Below are 25,893 nucleotides of genomic sequence, written 5' to 3' on the forward strand. Positions count from 1 at the left end.
ACAGAAGAACCCCAAAAGTGCCCCACTTGTGACAGGATACTTTCTGGGATTGGATCAGACTCTGAAAGTGGCTCTCCAGCAGGGATGCGACTTCCTCAAATCCTGCCCTGAAATGAGATCCATCCTTCATGAAATCCTCCCCACTCCACCAAGAGTGTCTTTTGCCGTCCACCTAACCTTCGCAACCTCTTAGTTCATCCCTATGAAATCCCCAAACCACCTTCCCTACCCTCTGGCTCCTACCCCTGTAACTGCCCCCAGTGTAAAACCTGTCCCGTGCACCCTCCCACCACCACCTACTCCAGTCCTGTAACCCGGAAGGTGTACACGATCAAAGGCAGAGCCACGTGTGAAAGCACCCACGTGATTTACCAACTGACCTGCCTACACTGTGAAGCTTTCTATGTGGGAATGACCAGCAACAAACTGTCCATTCGCATGAATGGACACAGGCAGACAGTGTTTGTTGGTAATGAGAATCACCCTGTGGCTAAACATGCCTTGGTGCACGGCCAGCACATCTTGGCACAGGGTTACACCGTTTGGGTTATCTGGATACTTCCCATAACACCAACCTGTCAGAATTCTGGAGATGGGAACTTGCCCTTCAGTATACCCTCTCTTATCGTTACCCACCAGGCCTCAACCTCCGCTAATTTCAAGTTGCCGCCGCTCATACCTCAACTGTCATTCGACAACATCTTTGCCTTTGTACTTCCGCTTCGACTGACATCTCTGCCCAAACTCTTTGCCTTTACAAATGTCTGCTTGTGTCTGTGTATGTGCGGATGGATGTGTGTGTGTATGCGAGTGTATACCTGTCCTTTTTTCCCCCCTAGGGTAAGTCTTTCCTCTCCCGGGATTGGAATGACTCCTTACCCTCTCCCTTAAAACCCACATCCTTTCGTCTTTTTCTCTCAATCCCTCTTTCCTGATGAAGCAACTGTTGGTTGCGAAAGCTTGAATTTTGTGTGTATGTTCGTGTTTGTTTGTGTGTCTATCAATCTGCCAGCGCTTTCTTTTGGTAAGTCACTTCATCTTTGTTTTTTAAATATATTTTTCCCACGTGGAATCTTTCCCTCTATTATATTCAGATCATTTATTTATATAGAAAACAACAGTGGTACTATTGTAACCTCCCTCTGACTAATTGGCCTACCCTGCTTGCGATATAAAATATGAGCGTGGATCGCGTGTATGCCTAATGGATTTTTTCTAGTTGTATAAGGCTATCTTTTCCCAGTAAGTAGGAGGAAAGTGTACAACCAACCCTTCTGATGGAAAGTCTACTAAATTTAAAAGTAATCAAACCAAACAGGGCTATAATTCGGAAAATGAATGTTATTTTGTGCATTCACTCATTAACAACACTGGACAGAAAGGGGTACCACTGATCATGAATTCAAAAGTTACACTAATGAACGAAAAGGAAGGAAATAACGGTCGCTAGCCCACTAGGGCAATTTGCATCCAAAATCCTGTAAAAGATGACGGGAAATATAAATATGTATTACTAAACACTGACATAGAAACTAAAGGTGGCCACAATTTTTTTTTTTTAAACACTAATTTTAAGTGAGTATGTAATGATAAAGAAAACTGTGAAATCACTCTTACGTTACGTTTGGCATTATTCTGAAAAAGGCAGTCAAGTAATGATTTGAAAGTATGCAATTAAATTGTATGTTAGTACTGAACTTCATTAAGTAAACAATGACTTTCAGTGACCTCAGCGTAAAGTCATCAAAGAAATTTAAAAAAAAAGCAAGCACTTTTTACTTTGGTGTTACTTATTTTGAAAATTTTACTGACTTGAACAGAATTAAACACTAGAATACGTACCAAACCAAATAGCCATGTGCTCCATAGTATATGTAAAATAAATAAAACTTCCACACTCTTAATTTGTGCATTTCTTTAGATTTAGATTTTTTCCAGTGACTGATTCTCAAACTTGAAAAATGAAATTGCTTTACTTTGGTCATGTACTGAAGCCTCTGTTGTACAACAGTTAATTGAAATTAGACTGAGGCTAAAATTCTTAAAAGATAAATTACTCATTAATAAATTGTCTGTAACTATTCAATTTGTTTCTTATGAAACTCAGTTAGCATATTAGGGGGGAAAAAAAAACAAGGATTCTGCTTGGTAACAATGTCGGGGGGGCGGGGGGGGGGGGGGGGCGAGGGGCGAGGGGGGGCGCAATGAGGACACAATCACACAGAGTTTAACTGGTTATTATTTAAATAAATAATCTTCTCAATCAAATCACATTCAGTTATGCTGCTGGGTTAGCCGTTAATACTTTCTACCTATGAACAGTCTTACTTCAGTGCTGCGCATATGACAAAACTCTGAGCGGACGACGAAACTGTGTTGCTGGAACTGCTGCTGTTGTTGACGACGGTACCATATTGTGGAGCCATGGCTAATTATAGAAACAAGCAATCGTAATTAATACAGCCACTTCCGCCCGTCCACTGTCCGTACTCCTGCTCTAGACATCTGTCTGACATGCGTACATGATGTCACCGAAAATGGTACTGTCTAATGCGAGAGCGTTAACACCACACTTCCACAAACTACAAGCACTGGAACCCGTCTCCCGCACTCTGCACAACAACTCCCTACACAAAGATTCTACAACACACAAGCACTGCTATTATAGTTGCTAGTCGATGCAAATAACAATTTCTTTGGCTTTTTCCCAGAACTTATAAGTTTCACAGTAAGACACAGATAAATAGAATGAAATGTCAACAGACTTCTACCTAAATTTACACATACAGTGAAGCAATGTCCTTACTTATTAAAAGAAAGCATTTAAATTACAAATATTTACATACAATAAAAAAAACTAATAATTGGTAGCAGGTGCCATGCATCCTGCATTTTCGGTGTTACACTATTACACTTCCCTCGGGCGCTCCTGACAATATTCTTGTCTCTGTATATGAAGTATACAGCCACTGGCCACATAAGTTTAATGTAAAAACCTTGACCAAGTTTCGATACCAGCAAGAGTATCTTTTTCAGAAGGAAGTCACATGGTGTCACGTAATTCATGACTTCCTACCAAAGAAGATACTCTTACTGGTATCAAAACCTACTCAAGGTTTTTACATTAAACGTATGCAGCCAGTTGGCTGTATACTTCATACATTGAAAATTAGTTTATGGTTATTCCTGTCAGCCTTGTTTAAAATTTTGAGACATAAATGTCTGTTACTTAAAAAGTCTTCAAGCCACTCGCGTCTTCCATGTGCTTGTTGTACCTTCGTTACCAGTCTGCAGTGGGGCATCATCTCAAATGCTTTTCGGAAATCTAGGAATATGGAATCCGCCTATTGCCCTTCATCCATAATTCGCAGTGTATCATGTGAGAAGCTGACTGCTGCACAAGACATGTTTTCTAAAATTCTGTTGATTCTCATTCAAAATCGGAATACAGTCAAGAATTCTGCAGAAAATCGATGTTAAGGACATTGGTCTGTACCTTAGCAAGTCTATTCTTTCATCCTTCTTATACACAGGAGTCACCTGCACTTTTTTGCAGTCGCTTGGGACTTTGTGTTGGGCAAGAGCTTCACGATAAATGCAAGCTAAGTAATATCAACAATAATATCACCATAATGATGACATTGAGATGCAGACAGGTACAAAGAAAAGACTCTTGTGTAACATCCTTTTCACTGTGCCTGTCTGCAAATCAATGTGTCACCTTCATGGAGAGTAGCAATCTATCCTTTTTATAATATTGTTGAAACATTGGAACAGTCTGGTGCTATTATCAACCCGTGTTAAGTTATTACTGACTGGTTTTCCCCATATGCAAAAATTTAGGAATTCTGAATGTTGTGAAATAGCCATCAGCCAACTAGGGATGCTATTATCTCTCTAAACAAACAATGGCAGAAGCTAAGTTACAAATATTCAGTTACCAGGCACACAGATTATCCCACCAACTTTAAATGACCAAATGAAACGGTGGAAAACAATACTCATAAAACAGCATACGTAATTACAATTAAATCTCTCATTTTGGGGTTTTACACTTAAATGCCTCAGTTGCACTAGTAATCCAGATGACTGATGACACACTCCACTAGAACTAAGAACAAATGTTAAGTGAAACCCTCAATACTGAACAAATGCTTAGTTGGGCCTGTAAAGGAACCAGAAAATGGCCACATCTTCATCATTCATACATACTGATTGAGTAAAAATGAATTAGGATAGCTGATAGGAATTAAATCCCACAGCTCTTGAATAAGTGTCCACTGGCTCAATAGCTGTGATGTATCAGCCTGTTCTTCCTTCCCCCCCCCCCCCCCCCCCTGTTGCCGAATAAATGAAATAAGCAGTAAAATATTAATTAAACTATCAATAAATATAGTTTCAGAGCACCAATATGGCAGGCTTGGTTAAATTAAAACACAAACACCCTCATATGTAAATATATTTCAGGTAATAAAGTTACATTTCAAAATAATCTCAAGAAGTATATGTATCTAAAACTTCACAGAGCTAATTATTATGAAATATATTTAATGCTGACATAAAAATTATATGAAATGCACATATACAAACCAATATAAATAAAAATAGCTGTTTACTTACAAGTAACGCCACTTAAATAAAACTTACAATACATCAATAAATAAACAACTCCTTCAATAAGATCAAATACAACAATACAGACAATTCCTCTGCAAAATGCAGTTATCAGTCAAGACATTTCATCACAGGAACTGCACCCTAAACACAAAACTGTAACAATATTCTTCCACAAGAAAAACACTACTAATAATGTCTCAACTATTTTCCCAGAAAAAAAGCAAAAAATGTGTGCAGGAAACTCTCAGACTACCATGTCAGAATGACATAACACAGGTCTAATAAATAAATACAAGGGTAAATGAGAGAGATAGGGGGAGAGGGGTAGGGAGGGGGAGAGAGGTAGGGAGGGGGAGAGAGGTAGGGAGGGGGAGAGAGGTAGGGAGGGGGAGAGAGGTAGGGAGGGGGAGAGAGGTAGGGAGGGGGAGAGAGGTAGGGAGGGGGAGAGAGGTAGGGAGGGGGAGAGAGGTAGGGAGGGGGAGAGAGGTAGGGAGGGGGAGAGAGGTAGGGAGGGGGAGAGGGGTAGGGGAGAGGTAGGGAGGGGGAGAGAGGTAGGGAGGGGGAGAGAGGTAGGGAGGGGTAGGGAGGGAGGGGTAGGGAGTGAGGGAGGGGTAGGGAGTGAGGGAGGGGTAGGGAGTGAGGGGAAGAGAGGTGGAGAGCCAGGGGGGAGAGGGGGACAGTGTGAGGGGGAGAGAGGGGGAGGGGGGAGAGGGAGGGGGAGGGGAGAGAGGGAGGGGAGAGGGGGGAGGGGAGAGAGGGAGGGGAGAGGGGGGAGGGGTGAGAGGGAGGGGAGAGGGGGGAGGGGTGAGAGGGAGGGGAGAGGGGGGAGGGGTGAGAGGGAGGGGAGAGGGGGGAGGGGTGAGAGGGAGGGGAGAGGGGGGAGGGGAGGGGAAGCGGAGAGAGGGGGAGGGGTGAGGGGGAGGGGTGATAGGGGGAGGGGAGAGAGGGGGAGGGGAGAGAGGGGGAGGGGAGGGGAGAGAGGGGGAGGGGAGAGAGGGGGAGGGGAGAGAGGGGGAGGGGAGAGAGGGGGAGGGGAGAGAGGGGGAGGGAGAGAGGGGGAGGGGAGAGGGGGGAGGGGAGGGAGGGGCGAGAGGGGAGGGGAGGGAGGGGCGAGAGGGGAGGGGAGGGAGGGGGAGGGGCGAGAGGGGAGGGGAGTGAGGCGTAGGGGAGAGGGTGAGGGGAGAGGGGGGAGGGGAGTGAGGCGTAGGGGAGAGGGTGAGGGGAGAGGGGGGAGGGGGGAGGGGAGAGGGGGAAGGGGAGAGAGGGAGGTGGAGTGGGAGAGTCAAATATATATATAAAAACAGCAACCCCTTGGACCAATTTAACATTAAGCAGCGTGCCACTGCAAAGTCACATGTCTTCCAGTTTCTACAAAGGTGCTGGTCCTTTTCATACAAACAATAATGCACCATTGGTCATTTGTAGGGAGATGTGATTACTACAATCATAATAGTGTTATGTCACACATATCCATTCAGATCTGCAGTAGTTGTTTAGGCATAGTACATAGAGATTGTGCATACAAACACAGACAGTGAAATTTAGATTTTACATTTAACAACATGCCACAAATTTTATATAGTGACAATTCTTTCGTGAATCTACATCATCCCAATATTTCCATATGAAATGAATGACATGCCACTTTGCATACAGTATAAAACACCAATAATTTCTCATTCACTGTATCATGTCAAATAGTTTACGTAAGTTATCACATAAAAGTCTGGTTTTCACAATTTCAATCTCAACACAAAATCCTCCTCTTCAGAGTTGTTCAGATACCTTCAACTCCTCATATCATTGTTAAAAATCATCGAACTAATGTATTACCATGAAATGACAAAATAACTGCAATTTATATTCAAACTGCTAAACTGCTTTGTACCTTTAACAAGGCAAATAATTCTACGGTCACATCATTGCGCGCGCACCCACACACACACACACACACACACACACACAGCATATTACTGGCCACTACAGTGTCCAGAATTTCCATCCTATTACATCAAATGTCTTTGTTCATCACACTTACTTCCACTTTTTTAAAACATACCTTCACATAACTCACATTCATATAGCACACAATTTCTGAGAAATATTTTATACAACAATGGACATAAGTATGCAATACATTTCAATGAATTTATTTTTAAACTGTGTAAATATTTAGTTATAACTAATTTAGCCAGCACAATTTCTGAAAACCGTTTCCATCAGTAAACAATTGAGTAGCATAGATTAGAAAACACAGATAAAGAGTACCTGCAGTTCAGAAATAATGGCCAGTTACATAATTTTGAGATGTGGACTTAGTATTTGCTTGTCATCATCAATTTTTTTTCCTTTCTTTTTTCTTTTCTTGTAGCATTCGTAGAGATTGGCCAATTTTCCATCTGTTAAAGAGCAACATTTTTTTTATCATTTCATACGAAACTGTCTTTCTTGTTGTAAACTCTTCACTGAGACTTACTGCTACCACATTGCTTCATCTCTGTGACAACATCTGGTATTTCCAATTTATATGAAACATGTGAGGAAAGGAATACTGTAACTATAAAATGAATTTTATTCTGTACTTTCTCTTTTCTGTAACTTGCACGTCATTACTTCACCCTTTTAAACACCTACAGAATTTATAATCAAGTTCAATAAATGAATACCTTCCCTGAGATGTTTTCTTAGAAATTTCTCATTAACACTGTTTAAATAACTGAACTTTCACAAACACATAATTTTGTAAAATTCTCCTCTTATCTACATTCAGTTTCACATTTTTGTTCTTAGCTGTAATAATTAATGATTTTCTTATCACACAGCTCTCTGCACACAGCATAACTCAGTAGTACACAGCAAGAGGAATACAAATATAGACAGAAAAATGCCATATCAGCTAACACTTCATTTTTGAGAACAGATATAAAACCAAACAACACAAAAAAGCAGTGCTCTCAAATATAACAGAACAATGTATCATTTTTCCATTACATAAAGATAAGAAGACAGATGGCCTCAGTCAAAACACTAACTACTTGCCCAGAGCTACACAACAATTACACCAGTATTTCTGACTCAAAAATAATGTCAACTACCACAGAGATTTTCCTGCACACACAAAAAATAGTTATGTAGCAAAACACATCACAACAGCAACATTAACAACAACTGAAATGCCAGCACGACATGAAGGAACTTTCTTATGGATGAAACATCAACTGTTTTGGCAAACATGGACAGATTTCCTTATAAGGTAGGTACTAATGAATCAAATCTGACATTGATCATGCAACATTCACTCAAATGAAAAGGATCATCGTTCTGAGCAACACGAATATACCACCAACAAAGCATTTCTACACATCAAACCTTAATGGCTACTATGCTTCATAAATTTCATAACAAAATCCTCAGAAGAATCTGCAAGAAAACAGTGTAAAAGATACAGTACGTGTGCACGCGCACGCGCGCATGCGCACACGCGCGCACACACACACACACACACACACACACACACACACACACACACACACACACACACAGTTCAGAAGGGTTACTTCACAGTTTACTACATGTGGAGGAATTAAAATAGTTCTGTTCAAAAATGTAGGGATATTTCTTTTCGGGTGTTGTAATCTTACATTCATAGAACTAAATAATTAACAAATAAATATCTTCCAACAAAATAATTGATACACGCTGGCAAATAAATGCCATCACCTTGCACACCACTGAAGAACTCACACACACACAGTCTTCACCTGCTACCATATGCGCTCATAAAACAACATATATGCCTGACTGCGCATCACAACCTCTTCTTCAACTTCTCTCACTCTAGAGTCACTGACATAATACCAGCGACCTGGTGGCGGAGTGAACGTTCCACCTTCTGCAGTGCCTTGTGCTTGGCTCTTCATTGTCTGAGATGTATTTCTGTGGGAGCCTTGTGATGTGGGGACAAATGACCAACGGTAATCATCTTCTGACAGTATTGGTCGCACCTGTAATCAAAAATTTTTTATTCTTCTACAAGTTTGTGACAACTTACAATTACACATTAGACACGTGTGTGGACATATTACTATTGCTCTCAAAGTTTCACAGACAGGTTACAACCTCCTGCAGAAATTCTACATAACAGTTACAGCACTATTGTTTCAAAAGTGAGCAAACCTAGGATGTCTTATCATATTTTTTGAGAAAAAGAAATGAGAAGTCTTGACGATAACAACAAATATGCAATATTTTAATGAATGCTTGCTTTAAAAAGACACAAAAAATGTAATCTAAAGTGACATAAGACATGTGAAATACCTGAAACGAGGAATAACTGCAAAATTATATATGGCCGATGAACTTTACTGTAATTTTTCACAGGGGTGCAAAGACTAGCACTTGCTTTAAATGCTTATAAAACAAATTTAAAACTGTGCACTCAACAAAACACAAAAATGCAAGGTTCTCTTACTACAATATCAACGAATCATAGCTGGAATTAGGGATGGGAAAAAACTGAATGGTTAAAACCGATACTGATATTTGAATTCTGAATGAACGGTATTTTTCGGTATTTGTTTGAGCTCAGTTATAAGAGGTACATTTTATTTTTTACTAATAACTGAGTAAAAAACCCAAAATATCTATTAACTATAGCAGCAGTGCTAAAATTTTTCATTTTAAAATAAACCTTTTCAAAAAGAAGTAATTTTTACACATAAAATTTGTATTGGTTTGAAATATTGCGTTATTATAGAAAACAATGCTGGCAGAAACAAGCAACAAACACAGCATAAGAATTTGTACTGCATTATCAACACAATAATGTCCCTGTTGGTGTGTGTCATAGCTTAAGGTACGCAGTATGAACAGTGTGCAAGACTTGCCCCAACCTGGTCTATACAGTAGTTTCTCGCTGTTGTTGCCAAACATCCGGTGTATTGCAGAACGGCGTCAATCCCTAGTCTGGAAATATTTTTATGAAGTGACATTGCAATGAAGTACAATGCTTCATTTGCTTTAAAAGATTAAAGATTTATCTGTCATTTCTATGAAATAATCAAAGAGGGAGGAAACTATGGTACCACTACGGGTTTCTCTGAGAACAACACAAATCTTAGTACAAGAGGAAATTAGTAGTTTTCGTTCCAGCAGGTGCCCTTAATATCCATTGCTGTTCCACTGGATCATCAGGCTGAGGGTGTCTTGGTTAGGTGTGAACCAGCCAGGAGGAAAGGTCAAGTCTCAGGATCACTGTATGTCACCAGTGGGGGTGGAAAACATACGAAAATCTGTTCAGAGTCACTTTCTCCTGAGATTTCTTCTTCTCCTCCTCCTTCTCCCCTTTCACAACCTTTTTTCTTGAGAGAGCTTATCCACTGTAGGTGTAGGAATGAAATAAGAGCAGGCAGCCCTGGGACTCTCAGTCCGTGGCTATTCCGGCTACCGGCTGGTGTCGACACTCTGATCTGCAGAGTTCCAGGAAGATGGTTCTTGAGACGGAGCTCTGTCACCAGTATTTGCCACAGGAGGATGCTGCTTCCCCAGCCAGGTGTGGTGAGTGGTTCCCAAAGGTGGTGATGCAAGAACCCAAAGAGAGGAGGGCCTATCGAGTCCATGGGAAAGTTAATTTGTACAACCATCAGTTGATGCTGTGCAAGGGAGCAAATACACCACATACTGTCGATGACCTGCCCACAATATTGGCAAAGATCAATATTACTCAAACTGGATACAAATTACATTTCTTCTGAGCTTTAAAACAGCGGAGGCAATCTGACCTCCAGTTCCTGGATTTTACATTCCTTCAGTTGGTCAGCAGATTTCAGAAATTGGGAAGGATGTCTTTCTGACAATTTACCCAGATAGGTGGTAGTGCCCCTGATAAATTTTTGCCAGAAGCGGCCACCCAAAGTCTCCACAAAACTGGTCATATATACACCAGGAAGACATATACCTGAAGCAGTAGCATGTAAAACACCAAAACAGGAGTGAGAAATATAACTTCACACTGCAGCAGTAACACAATTTTGACCTTTTTCTGGAAACAAAATCTCTTTCAAAAATGAGGATGAATGTGCCGTGCCGGTGTCTAGTTTGTTGTCTGGCGGGCCTTGACACACACAATGTCTAAACTCATCCAGTCTTTTGCTAACAGTTAAGCTCATTTCACATTCATTCTGAAGTAACCATTGCATTTCCACCTCCCTGAGTATGTGCGTAGTTCTTCGTTCATTTACAGTGTTGGGTCCTGGTGAAAAATTAATCACTGTACCATGTTCAGGTTGTTATGGGGATTGTGTTGGTAACAGGTACATCACCAAGATATTTAAAAGTTGTTTACAGCCAGGAAAGGATAGGATCTGACTCTTAATTAAGATGGAATCACTTTGTAATTTGCTAAGAGAAAAGAGTTCACCTAGTAAGATTTCAATAGCCTCCAACAAAAAGCATTCATTTAGTACAGACAAAGGACACTGCATATGTTTGGGGGCAAACTAGAATATGAGGAGAATAACTGATTGCAAATCTTACAGTTTTGTTTTCCCCTCATGGAGTAACCAAGGGAAAGTACCTAAGACCATAATAATTGATACTAAATTGCGGTCTGTCTGAAGAGACTGCCTGCCAGATCCTCACAAACACTGGCTGATACACTGGGTAGTTTCTTGATGCCAAAATATCCGCTATGATGCTGTCTACTCTGGATGAGGGCTCTACCCACAAGCACCACCCAGATAGAGAAAACAGTTGGAAGCAGTACTGTTATCTTTGATGTTTTAACATATAAATGTCATACTCCTTACTTATCACTGGTTTCTGGAACTTTCGAAGCTGAGTGTGCCTCTTCCATGGAGGAAGCATTGTTTGCTGAATAATGACAACAATGCCCGAACAGTAGTGGTCTCACTGTGGGCAGAGGAGAGTGACTGTCGGGCTTCCGCACAGAGCAATTGCGAGCAGTTGTGTTGTGGATAAATAATATGAAAAATTTGGCAGAAAGATGCACGAGTTGAAAGTTTTATGTCATATCGTAGAAGAAAAGTATTATAAGAATTTAGTTGCTTCGAGGAAAGGTGTGTGGGAATAATTATGAAGTTTAGGTTGAAACAGTGACGTTAATGAATCAGTAATTGTCATGGAGGAAAATATTGATAGTAGAATGTAAATGTGAAGGCTTCTGTGATCAGTGAGTACTGTTTAATTAATGTGGAAATGCAATGGTTACTTCAGAATGAATGTGAAATGAGCTTAACTGTTAGCAAAAGACTGGATGAGTTTAGGCATTGTTAGGGAAGTGAGTTATGTGCTAAAGGGACAATAAAATAAGGTCATTTGACTTTTATTATTATTTCAAAGTTAGATTTTAAATTTTTCTACTGAATAACTTTAATATTTGGAATGTATAAGAGACCTCTGTTCATATTAGGAACATAGATTTATTTCATAATGAAGTGGGTTCTCTGTGCAAAGCTGCCATACTACAGCCAGACAGCTGCAAAAAATTAATCTACAAAAAAATAAACTGAAAAGACGACGACAGAGCTTTATGTCTGGTGCCGCATGAAGGATGACTGCTCTTTCGTGAAGAACATTATGCAGCTTTACATTTGGTATATGTGCACGGACAATTGTTTTCTAGTACAGAATAGCAATTCGAAACTCAGGAATGAGAAAAAACTGATAACGGAACAACACTCCATGGGGAGAACATAATTTTCAACAGAATCACGTGTGAAACCGAAATCTACAGAATCCTGGAGCGCAGTGGTTTGAGATAAGATGAGGAATTCTACATCTTGGATTGCAGTGGTCCGAGACAACCATCTCAATAAGACAAAAGCTGCGGTCTGCAGAATCACACCATTACACAGCAACCAACAGCTGCCGCATTAACACCAATTGTATGTAGTTTAAAACTGCTGCTGTAGACGAACATTTAGAATCATTAGGCATGTGGTGAATTTCATGTGAATGAAGTTAGTAAGACTTGTGTTTTGTACTTTTTGACTTTCAAGCATAAAAATGTCATCAGAAAAGGAACAAGTACCACTTCCGGAAACAGTCTTGATATGCGTCTTCCTGGATCATGTAAACTGCCAGCTGTAAATTTTCTTTTATCTCAACTATCATTGCAAATCTTTGTCCTTCCAAATATGTTTTCCACTTCTGAAATTAAAAAAAAGTTCACAGTGGCCAGATCTGGAGATTACAGAGAATGAGGCAGCATAGTTTTTCGTGCAATAGTCACGTGCCAACAGGGATGAATGTGCAGTGCGTTGATGTGATGGAAGAGCCATGAACTGTCTCACCACATTTCAGGCCGTTTCCTTCTCACATTTTCTCACAGGCATCGCAACAAGTCCTGATCGTACAACCGATTAACAGCTTGTCCCTGTGGCATAAATTCACAATGAACTAATCCTTCGAAGTCAAATAAAACTGTCAGCATGGCTTTGACATTTGACCTGACTTGATGAGCTTATTTCGGTCTTGGAGAGTACTTCCCAACACATTGTGAAGATTGAACCTTTGTCTCAACATCATAACCATAGACCTATGTCTCATCACCAGTTATGATTCTATTAAGGAACATCTCGTTCTCACTTGCACAATCCAAAAGCTCTTCACAGATTGTGAGATGAAGGTCTTTCTGGTCTTGACTGAGCCACGAGATGAACTTTGTGGCAACACAATGCATTCCACAATGATGTGTCAGGTTTTCGTGACATGATCCAAATTAAATGTTACATTTTTCTGCAATCCCTCGGGCAGTCAGTCTTTGGTTGACATGCACAATTTCGTTGACGTTCCTGACATGAGCACCATCAATAGATGTCATCTTTAACATCTGTCCAGCCATTTTTAAAACCGTTTCCACCATCTGTAGCGAGTATGACTTAAGCACTCACCACCTTAGCCTTTCTGTATCATTTGATGTGTGTCTGTACAGGTTTTCACTAGTTTCACACAAATTTAATGCAGATGTGTTTCTCCTCTAACTCTGCCATCTCGAAATTCACAAACAGCGCGATACAACGTTCCACTGAATACAGCACTGAACAATAACTAACAGACATACAACAATGAAACTTCCGGCAGTTACACATTAAACACAGGCATATGCAGCGATGCCATATGCATTTTGCTCCAACATACCATTGGCGAGAAATTACGAATGTTCCGGAATTTTTTGGACACACCTCGTATGTCATGAAACGTAAAAAGCACCTGTTCATTTCCAGTGGAGTCACAATTAGAAGCAACTTCAGTCACTGACTTGTTAATTGAAATACCTAGTTCTAAACTTCATATGTCATGCAGAATGACAGGTACTGCAATCTTAGGTGAAGAAATGACTAGTACAAGCACAGACTGTGATAGTATTGCATTGTCAGTCTATGAAGAATGTAATCTGTAACAGAAGGATCAAGCAGATGATGCAGAGACCTTACTGGTTATACACATTCTCAGTGCAGATTCAGATGTATTGTCAGTAGATGAAGAATGTATTTTGAAATGGAATATTCAAGCAGAGGGTACGAAGATTGTCACCACAAAGGAACTGGAGCAGACTGTTAGAAAACAACACAGCATTTAAAAGAGAAATGTCAGAGTTTGTTAGATCAAGGGAAGAAACTTGAATACATGTTGTTTGGGGAGCAAGAAAAGGAAATTTTGTCATATAAAGAGATTGAGATGTTCTTAAATACATTTTGGTCTAAAAGAACTAAAGATGAGAGTTTAAATTTTATTTGCGACCATCCATATTACCAGAGATATGACAAAATGTATACAGACTTTTTGAAAAAACTCAATATTTTGAAGTTCAGTATAAAGAGAACAACATTGTCTGCAGGACGACACAACGCCTACTGATCAAAGTTTGTGTTCATCTAACTGGTGCAATAACTGGTACTGTAGATAGATGCAAAGAAGACCCACACAAAACAGAATAGACAAGAAGCAATGAAGTCGAGAGAAAATACAAGTAAAAGGAATAAGAGAAGGTGCGATTACCACTGCAAAGACGTGTCATAATTATGGCTCTGCAACAGGTGGACAGAAACAGAGGAAGAAATAAAAGGAGAAAAGATTGCGCAGAATGGCGCAAAGCAGAATAGGCCGATCACTTACAAAAACATAAATATTATGCGATGGAAGTGGAGAAGAAAGAGGAAGATGAAGAGGTCGACAAGATGTGTTTTGCATTATACAGCCACAAGAATCCTGACTGGCACTTATGAAAAGAAGAACTGTCAAATGTTTATGAACAGTGATTTATTTAATAATTATGTACTGATGTGTTAAAATACTGAATGTGTGTTAAGTTAGCAGCAATGTAGACTGTCCTTATAGTGAACAGTAAAATTTTCTTTCTTTTGGCATTTCATAATTGCAACATTTAAAATTTCAGAGTGTTACATGGTGTGTGTGCTTTGGTTTCTTGTCAGGCATACAGACACTGTGCCGTGTGATTGTTTCCACATTTGTTGCACTCAGACATCACGTAATGGGGGTTCTGGTGATGGAGTCATCATTACCACCGCACCTCGCCTCATCTGCATTCTAGAAGGTGGGGGATGTGCCGGCCCAGGAGGGCGCTCACTCTGGTAGTCGCCACCAGCTGTGCCTCCATGGAGCCAATGCTGCTTGGAGGGACTGCGCAGTTGTCTGTTTAATTCTCGCCACCAACATGCTGCCGGCTGTTATGAAATAACTGAAGCAAACAGCAGTTGCCTGGCGTCATCAACAGGAGCAGAAATGTCAAAGTCAGCTGCTATGTCCATCTGTCAGTGAGTAAGCACAGAGCTTAAATTGTTGTGCACAAAAGCATAGTGTCAATTATGTGTGTGTTTGCAAGTATTTAGTTTCAGCTGACAATCATCACCTTTTATTTCTTTGTGTTAAAAACATTATTTCAACTGTAAATAACAGATTCGTTGCCTGCCAGACATTACCCACACACATACAATTTTTATTTAACTCTTTATGTCAAGATAGATGAATAAAACACATTGATACAAGCGTTGTGGGAAAAAAACCGCAAACTGGCATTCATAAGAACAACAACAACACCAAAAATGCAGCAGGAGCTTAATATGTAAGAAATTGTCCACGCAACCTGCCACTAATGATGCCTTGTAGAAAATAAAGGCGAAACGCGTATGACACTAAAATTGTGTTTTATTCAGTTGCTGTTCGACGGTCCATAAGTAAAAATTATCAATATACCATAATATTACACGCAACTGAGGAAGACAGGACCAAAAAAGTTGTTGAGGTCATGTTTTCCATAGATGTATAAATTATTTTTTGTTTCCCAATCTGATCATGAGAAATGATGATCTATAGGATGATCAGTTGTAAAATGCCGTTAGGTAGCCAGCTGGTAACTAACTGAATTCCTGCTTAATGAAAGCTTGCATTTCTTTGAATTCTTCAACGCACTGAGCAGCAGTTATTGTATTAACAAATTGACCTTTTTTCAGCTACCTGAGACTGCAGTCGTGTGTGTGTGTGTGTGTGTGTGTGTGTGTGTGTGTGTGTTTTTCGACTATTGTTGGCGAAGGTCTTAATGGCCGAAAACTTTATTTGTGACCTTTTTTTTTGTGCCTATCTGCGGCTCAGCATCTCTGCTATATGGTGAGTAGCAACTTCCCTTTCATAATATTGTTACATTCCATTCTGGATTTTCTATTGTTTGATTCTGACTTACTTTATGATTTTCATGGTCCAAAATGTGTCTGTGGCTTAGACTCAGGGGCAAAACCTAAGAAAGTTCCAAAAAATGTTGCTAGAAGCTGCTGTACATAGTTACTTTGCCACAGAAGGCATTTTGTTAGTGTTTCGAGTACCTAAGTTAATTATTTTTTTTATCAAGTGGGAAATTCAAATTTAATATTGCTCACCTTTGAATTTAGCAGTTTTTCATGCGCGCGCCACACACACACACACACACACACACACACACACACACGTGCACCCGCTACATTTTGACAGTTCCAGCTCCATTCAGAAGCTGTCTGCACATGTCAATGAACTGGATTGGTGCAAAAGTTTGTTGCATTTTCCCATAAGTTCAATAAACACAACAAAGACTTTAGTCATCAATGACATATTTTCCTTCACTATTTACAGCTGTTTGTCAACATTGGATCTGTGACTATAAATCATGTAGTTTTGAGATGAACTCGTTGAGCCATGTTTGGAGTGCATTTTCACCTGGAAAGGAAGCTCTTTGAACGCTGTTTTCAATAAAGAGTAGAAAAGATGAAAATCTGATGGTGGAAGATTATGTGAGTAAGGTGGGTGCTGAATGACTTCCCAACCCAACTCCTGTCCAGTGTTTTTTGTTGGTCTAGCAGGATGGAGCAGCATCACTTCATGCAAATGGTGCTTCCTTTCTTTTCATTACGTTAACATAAAGACGCCATTTCTCGTCACCAGTAATGGTGCAGGATAGGAATGGTCAGTGTTGTTCACAATGCACATATGGCCAACTGCTTATTTTTGATTTTGGCTTATAGCATTTGGTACCCATAAACCCAATTTCTAAACATTCCCCATTGCGTGCGAATCTTGCACATTGGTGGCATGATCACAGTTCATCACACTTGCCAGTTCTCACATACACTCATGCAGATTGTTCTGGATTAATGCATTTAAATGACCTTCATCAATCCCAAAAGGTCTTCCTGAACGAGGGGAGTCACTAATGTCAAAACGATACTCCTTAAAATAAGAAAACCATTTTCTTGCTGTGCTCTGTCCAATGGCATTATCCCCAGACACAGCCTCTGCTGCCATCACCCCTCTCTTGAACTCTGACACAAGAACATGTCAGAAATGTTCTGGATTTTCCAACTGGCACTTAATTTTCTAGTGTCCACAGCTCCATTCACTACCTCCAAATGACAAAATGACAATATGTAACTCAAAATAGCAACAGTGAACTACAAATAAAAAATGACGATCTATAAACAAACTCACAACAACAGAAACACTAACATGCAAAATAAAAATGCTACTAACTTATGCACCAACTTAGTACGTCAAGACATTTCTCAATACTGCCAATATTTACGATGTAACAAGAAATTCCACTGTTTTCAGGTATGCAGTCCAGTAAGACTCGCCTGTGATGTCACCCTTCACAAACCACCTGCATGTAGTTTGTAATTACAGCCACCTGTATTCTACCCACCTGTATTCTACACAGTCGCACCCTAACTTGTTTGCCAAACAACACTGACAGGCATAGGAGACACTGCAGGAGAAAGATTTTCTGCAGTGATGACAATACTTACAGTTCACACTTTGCGTGGATCATTTGTGTTGGAAATGATTGTGTGTAGACAGATTATACTGTTTACAATGTTAAAAAGTAATCTAATAAAGTACGCTGTCTAACCACTACAAGAGATGATACAAATCAGTGTCCTGAATATGTGGACTGGTCTTCACTCAGTTTATATCCTTTAAATCAAATGTGATACTCTGTCAGGCCAAAATGTAACTTTCTTGGATGAAAACACTATTTCATTTGAAGAAAAAAAAAAAACTTCAGATGACATTCATGTGATATGCAAAAACTAACAACAACTAACACATGCTGTGGTACAGTCTATAAAAGTCTCAGTGGCCCCAGCTGCCCTAGTTTCAGTTGAAATATTTTGATAGATATTGTGAATACTCACTGTTGTCAGTGTTTGCGATGTAACAGTAGCCCAACAGGCTGCATTTAATTCTATATGAATTATTACAAACACGTACTACTCCCCGCAAATCCCTAAGAGGTGGGGCCACTTTATACATTATCCACTATATGATGAGCCATATTTGATTCATAAGTTTGGCTTGAAACTAGGGTAATTTCTTTTTCCTTTGAGTCTCGTTCCTGGAGTGTAGCCTGCATTCAAGGTCGGCTTACATTTAGGTAAACACGATAAAGGTATAACAATATTCTTTTTGCTTCCACTGATCAAGGTAAGGACAGTTGAGATATCATAATTGCTGAGATTAGGAAAATATGACTAAAGGAAGTGAAAAGTAATGCATAATTAGAGTCAAAGATTTCTCAGTGATGCTGAGCTAGGAAAAAAGAAGGGTATACAAAGTTTTGAATTCTTTGAGAACTGACAATATTGTACAGCACTCTTATTTTTTGCACAATCAATGATATTTGTGAATAAGTTCTTATCATTGTAAATATGACCCTGTTTATTGAGAAAAATTACGATTAGGATAAGTGGTAAACCACGGAGGCTAAATCACTTTGCACACGAATTATTATTATTATTTCTTTCTTTTCTCAGACGAAATGTCTGGTCAAAAATGGAAAGTGACGCGGACCTTGATCAAGCGTGACTTCCTTTTAACTGTACGGTATATGTTATACTGCATTTAGGAACTTTTGGGTAGTTGAACATGTATCAATAATTACAGATTTCTGTAGTTGTATATATATATAAGTTTGGATGTAGCTGTATTGCATTGATGTACTGGTGGATATTGTGTGGTATGACTCCTATAGTTGATAGTATAATTGGTATAATGACAACTTTATCCTGATGCCACATGTCCTTGACTTCCTCAGCCAGTTGGATGTATTTTTCAATTTTTTCTCCTGTTTTCTTTTGTATATTTGTTGTATTGGGTATGGATATTTCGATTAGTTGTGTTAATTTCTTTTTTTTATTGGTGAGTATGATGTCAGGTTTGTTATGTGGTGGTGTTTTATCTGTTATAATGGTTCTGTTCCAATATAATTTGTATTTATCATTCTCCAGTACATTTTGTGGTGCATTATGTGGGAACGTGTTGTTTTATAAGTTTATGTTGTAAGGCAAGCTGTTGATGTATTATTTTTGTTACATTGTCATGTCTTCTGGGGTATTCTGTATTTGCTAGTATTGTACATCCGCTTGTAATGTGATCTACTGTTTCTATTTGTTGTTTGCAAAGTCTGCATTTATCTGTTGTGGTATTGGGATCTTTAATAACATGCTTGCTGTAATATCTGGTGTTTATTGTTTGATCCTGTATTGCAATCATGAATCCTTCCGTCTCACTGTATATATTGCCTTTTCTTAGCCATGTGTTGGATGCTGCTTGATCGATGTGTGGCTGTATTAGATGATACGGGTGCTTGCCATGTAGTGTTTTCTTTTTCCAATTTACTTTCTTCGTATCTGTTGATGTTATGTGATCTAGAGGGTTGTAGAAGTGGTTATGAAATTGCAGTGGTGTAGCCAATGTATTTATATGAGTGATTGCTTTGTGTATTTTGCTAGTTTCTGCTCGTTCTAGAAAGAATTTTCTTAAATTGTCTACTTGTCCATAATGTAGGTTTTTTACGTCGATAAATCCCCTTCCTCCTTCCTTTCTGCTTAATGTGAATCTTTCTGTTGCTGAATGTATGTGATGTATTCTATATTTGTGGCATTGTGATCGTGTAAGTGTATTGAGTGCTTCTAGGTCTGTGTTACTCCATTTCAATACTCCAAATGAGTAGGTCACTATTGGTATAGCATAAGTATTTATAGCTTTTGTCTTGTTTCTTGCTGTCAATTCTGTTTTCAGTATTCTTGTTAGTCTTTGTCTATATTTTTCTTTTAGTTCTTCTTTAATATTTGTATTATCTATTCCTATTTTTTGTCTGTATCCTAGATATTTATAGGCATCTGTTTTTTCCATCGCTTCTATGCAGTCGCTGTGGTTATCCAATATGTAATCATCTTGTTCAGTGTGTTTTCCCTAGACTATGCTATTTTTCTTACATTTGTCTGTTCCAAAAGCCATATTTATATCATTGCTGAATACTTCTGTTATCTTTAGTAATTGGTTGAGTTGTTGATTTGTTGCTGCCAGTAGTTTTAGATCATCCATGTATAGCAAATGTGTGATTTTGTGTAGGTATGTTCCAGTAATATTGTATCCATAATTTGTATTATTTAGCATGTTGGATAGTGGGTTCAGAGCAAGGCAGAACCAGAAAGGACTTAATGAGTCTCCTTGGTATATTACACACTTAATCTGTATTGGCTGTGATGTGATATTTTTTGAATTTGTTTGGATATTAAGTGTGGTTTTCCAATTTTTCATTACTATGTTTAGGAACTGTATCAATTTAGGATCTACTTTGTATATTTCCAATATTTGTAGTAACCATGAGTGTGGTACACTATCAAAAGCTTTTTGGTAATCAATGTATGCGTAGTGTAGCGACCTTTGTTTAGTTTTAGCTTGATATGTCACCTCTGCATCTATTATCAGTTGCTCTTTACACCCTCGTGCTCCTTTGCAACAGCCTTTTTGTTCTTCATTTATAATTTTGTTCTGTGTTGTATGTGTCATTAATTTCTGTGTAATGACTGAAGTTAATATTTTGTATATTGTTGGTAGGCATGTTATGGGGCGATATTTAGCTGGGTTTGCTGTGTCTGGATGATCTTTAGGTTTCAGGTAAGTTATTCCATGTGTAAGTGTATCAGGGAATGTGTATGGGTCTGCAATGTAACTGTTAAATAATTCAGTTAGATGTGAATGTGTTGAGGTGAACTTCTTTAGCCAGAAATTTGCTATTTTATCTTTTCCAGGGGCTTTCCAATTGTGAGTAGAATTAATTGCTTGGATGACGTCATGTTGCAAAATTATCACTTCAGGCATTTGTGGTATCATCTAGTATGTGTCTGTTTCTGCTTGTATCCACCATGCATGCCTGCTATGTTGTACCGGGTTTGACCATATGTTGCTCCAGAAGTGTTCCATGTCTGTTATGTTTGGTGGATTGTCTATTTTAATGTGTGTGTGTTATCTATTGTCTGGTAAAATCTCTTTTGGTTTGTGTTGAATGTTTGGTTTTGTTTTTTGTTTCCTTCTATTTTCACTTTTTTTGTATCTTCTAAGTCGTTTGGCAAATGCTTGCAATTTCTGCTTCTTTTCATCTAATTGCTCTATCGCTTCTTGTTGTGAGATTTTACCTAACCTTTTTCTTTTTTTTCTGACATTTCATTTCTTATAAATTGTGTTAGCTGTCCGATGTCTTTTCTCAGTTTTTCTATTCTGATCTGTAGCCTGTGTTGCCATGCTGGTTTTGTGGGTTTCTTCTGTGTGTTGGTTGGTTCTGATCTCTGCCTAGTGTGTATATTTAGTGTAGTGAGTGCTCCTATATAAACAAGTAGTTTTAACTCTTCCATAGTTGTGTTTTCAATTATTTTGTTGTGTATGATTGTGTTGATAGTTTTTATTGTTGTTTCGACTTGTGGGTTATTTGGCGGTCTATGCAAGAATGGTCTAATGTCTGTATTTGTGTCTTCGTATTCTATGTATGTCAGCTGAAATTTTTCTCTTCTATATCTAACATGTGTGTCACTTCGTATTCTATTTGTGCTTGTTCTGGTGGCTGTCTAAGATTTCGTTTTCCTCTGATTGTTTAATTGATGCATGTTGTTCTTTGTTTGTTTGCTCTGGGATGTTTGAGTCCATTACTGTATTTTCTTCTTCTTCTGATTGCACATTATTTTGTTCCAGTATCTGTTGTTCTTGTTGTTGGATGTTTTCTAATTCTGACTGGGGTATCCTGTTATTTTTGATTATTACACGGATCTGATCAGCTAGTCGTTGTTCTGTTAAAAATTTTAATTCTGGGTATCTGGTAATAAATGTTGTGCATACTTGTGATCGGTATCCAGTTGTGTTGGTTCCTTGGTTTGTTGCTTGGTAATAACAGAACATGAGGTGTCGATTAACTTCATCTGACCATCTCATCCACTGTCTTTGTTTTCCTTCTAGGGTGGTCACAGGAAGCATATCCTGCAAAACACCTCTATTTGGATTTAAATAATTTTCCAGTTGGCTAGCGGTGTCGTTACCATTGTGGGCGGGCATAGGGTTCAAGCGTTGTCTCCGACCATGACGGCGCTTGTCCGAGGCTTCTTTAGTTCTGTCCTGAACCAACTAATCACACTAAAAGGGGGGTTAGCCCTATTAGTTGTTTGTTCTTTTCGTTGCCTTTTATGACTGGCAGAACATACCGGAGGCCTATTCTTTTCCCGGGCCTCCACGGGGTTTATTATTATTATTATCCCCCCCCCCCCACACACACACACCCATTTTCATTTCTGTGTGTGTTGACTGCCCACTTGTCACATATACACTCCTGGAAATGGAAAAAAGAACACATTGACACCGGTGTGTCAGACCCACCATACTTGCTCCAGACACTGCGAGAGGGCTGTACAAGCAATGATCACACGCACGGCACAGCGGACACACCAGGAACCGCGGTGTTGGCCGTCGAATGGCGCTAGCTGCGCAGCATTTGTGCACCGCCGCCGTCAGTGTCAGCCAGCTTGCCGTGGCATACGGAGCTCCATCGCAGTCTTTAACACTGGTAGCATGCCGCGACAGCGTGGACGTGAACCGTATGTGCAGTTGACGGACTTTGAGCGAGGGCGTATAGTGGGCATGCGGGAGGCCGGGTGGACGTACCGCCGAATTGCTCAACACGTGGGGCGTGAGGTCTCCACAGTACATCGATGTTGTCGCCAGTGGTCGGCGGAAGGTGCACGTGCCCGTCGACCTGAGACCGGACCGCAGCGACGCACGGATGCACGCCAAGACCTTAGGATCCTACGCAGTGCCGTAGGGGACCGCACCGCCACTTCCCAGCAAATTAGGGACACTGTTGCTCCTGGGGTATCGGCGAGGACCATTCGCAACCGTCTCCATGAAGCTGGGCTACGGTCCCGCACACCATTAGGCCGTCTTCTGCTCACGCCCCAACATCGTGCAGCCCGCCTCCAGTGGTGTCGCGACAGGCGTGAATGGAGGGACGAATGGAGACGTGTCGTCTTCAGCGATGAGAGTCGCTTCTGCCTTGGTGCCAATGATGGTCGTATGCGTGTTTGGCGCCGTGCAGGTGAGCGCTACAATCAGGACTGCATACGACCGAGGCACACAGGGCCAACACCCGGCATCATGGTGTGGGGAGCGATCTCCTACACTGGCCGTACACCACTGGTGATCGTCGACGGGACACTGAATAGTGCACGGTACATCCAAACCGTCATCGAACCCATCGTTTTACCATTCCTAGACCGGCAAGGACAATGCACGTCCGCATGTATCCCGTGCCACCCAACGTGCTCTAGAAGGTGTAAGTCAACTACCCTGGCCAGCAAGACCTCCGGATCTGTCCCCCATTGAGCATGTTTGGGACTGGATGAAGCGTCGTCTCAAGCGGTCTGCACGTCCAGCACGAACGTTGGTCCAACTGAGGCGCCAGGTACAAATAGCATGGCAAGCCGTTCCACAGGACTACATCCAGCATCTCTACGATCGTCTCCATGGGAGAATAGCAGCCTGCATTGCTGCGAAAGGTGGATATACACTGTACTAGTGCCAACATTGTGCATGCTCTGTTGCCTGTGTCTGTGTGCCTGTGGTTCTGTCAGTGTGATCATGTGATGTATCTGACCCCAGGAATGTGTCAATAAAGTTTCCCCTTCCTGGGACAATGAATTCAAGGTGTTCTTATTTCAATTTCCAGGAGTGTATTAATCCAACTATAAAGAATTGTAAAATTTCAGAGCAGGGACAAGTTAGTGTGAAGTGTACTTAAGATTTTTATCATATTACAGTATAACAATTCAGGAGAGAGCCATTGCTGTGTTGTTTGCAATGTGTGATTGTCTTCTGTGGGGACCTTGTGGCTGGGTAAAATTTCTAAGATATTTCTGTTTACTTTTTTGGGGGGTTTTCAAGAAAGATTTTTTACCCATTTTTAAAAAATTCTCCTGGGGAGATGTAAGGAGTACTGCTATCTTTGACACTGCAACATATTGATATTGTATTCCTTACTTATCCCTGCCTTCTGGAACATTTGAAGACAGTGTCAGTGTCAGGCTTTCGCACAGAGCAGCTGCACACAGCTGCATTGCAAATAAATGGTACGAAAAATCTGTTAGAAAGATAATTAAGAGTTGAAAGTGTTATGTCACACTGTAAAAGAAAAGTCTTTCAGTAACTCAGTTATTTCATGGAAAAGCACACAGTATTGATTATGGGATTTATGACAAACAGTGTTTTATTTGTGAATCAGTAATTGTAGTGAAGAAACGTATTGACAGCAGAATGTACATGAAAAGGCTTTCATGATCACTTATTACCTGTTTGATTAAAGTGGAAATGCAATGGAACAATGGTTACTTCAGAATTAATGCTACATGATCTTCACTGTTAACACAGGAGTGGATGAATTTAAACATTGTTAGGGAAGTACGTTATGTGTTAAAGGGATGATAAAATTAAGTTATTTTACTTGTACTGTTATTATTTCGAAGTGACATTTTCCATTTATCAACTGGGTAATTTTAATATTTGAAAGACATAGATCCCATACCCGAGTGGATAGTCCAGTAAGCACAAAAAATTAATCAAAACAAATAAACCAAAATGATCGTGACGAAGCTTTACAAGGCCACCTGGCACAATGGCCAGTGTCCGGAGTCCCAATTGCCCGCCAAGTCGACTGGGACCACCACCTCAGCATGCTCAAGAGGACAGATCAGGCAACAATAATGTGATTGCTGCAAGGTCCGGGGGCATCCACCATATGAGTACCTGATGATCCCTCACATCATCTGGTTTTCATGCTTGTTATTGAGCAACCCTTCCCTGCATGAACCACACAATCTGTAAAAAGTTTTAAGAGGCACAGGTCAAAATGTGCTGCAGGGACCGAACACAAATTAACCAATATAAACAGAGTGAAATACAGGAAAAAAATGGGAGAAGGCAGAATCGACATCCTACAAGTGAGCTGGACTGTCAGCAGGAAATCTGTCCTAGAGAACGAGTAATGACATAGTAAAGTAAAATTCAGCACAGACAAGGAAAATGTGCTACAATGGCTTGGCACCCTAGGCTCGCCGTGTGCATACTCACTAAGGAACGATCACCGCAAACAGAAATAACTGGCCTAAGTCTATCACTAATAAAAAATCATCAGTTCAAGAATAGGCTCACTCTCAGACAATTTGGTAAAAACTGATTCAGATAAAGTGGTGAGCTAAGCACTTTCAGGATTTCAAATTAATTGGGAATTAACAAAGTTGTTTAAGTTTATGCAGAATGGGGAAACACAACTATGTGAGCTGTATGTAAAGTACCTAGACTGCCAAGAAGTCAAAATGAATTCATTAAAAAATAATTCAATACTTACCATATATACAAACTGAGGTGTCATATCTTAACATCACACTATAAATA

At 40.0% G+C, this 25,893-nt stretch overlaps 1 protein-coding gene across 6 annotated transcripts in view; it reads right to left on the reverse strand.

The window, feature by feature from the left end:
* Nucleotides 1-5,850: 5,850 nt before the first annotated feature.
* The window catches only part of LOC126235873 (ubiquitin carboxyl-terminal hydrolase 45), a 165,624-nt gene continuing 145,581 nt past the window's right edge, over nt 5,851-25,893 (reverse strand). For 4 of the 6 annotated variants that reach the window (XM_049944778.1, XM_049944780.1, XM_049944777.1 and 1 more), the window contains exon 15: nt 5,851-8,621. In XM_049944778.1, coding sequence (XP_049800735.1) covers nt 8,382-8,621 — 240 coding nt within the window. In that variant the 3' untranslated portion in view covers nt 5,851-8,381. Of the gene's footprint in view, nt 8,622-24,882; nt 25,318-25,893 lie in introns of those variants that run through there. The other 2 variants (XM_049944782.1, XM_049944781.1) reach the window with 2 other exon arrangements.

This window comes from Schistocerca nitens, chromosome 2 (assembly GCF_023898315.1).
Source record: "Schistocerca nitens isolate TAMUIC-IGC-003100 chromosome 2, iqSchNite1.1, whole genome shotgun sequence".
Taxonomy (NCBI): Eukaryota; Metazoa; Arthropoda; class Insecta; order Orthoptera; family Acrididae; genus Schistocerca; species Schistocerca nitens.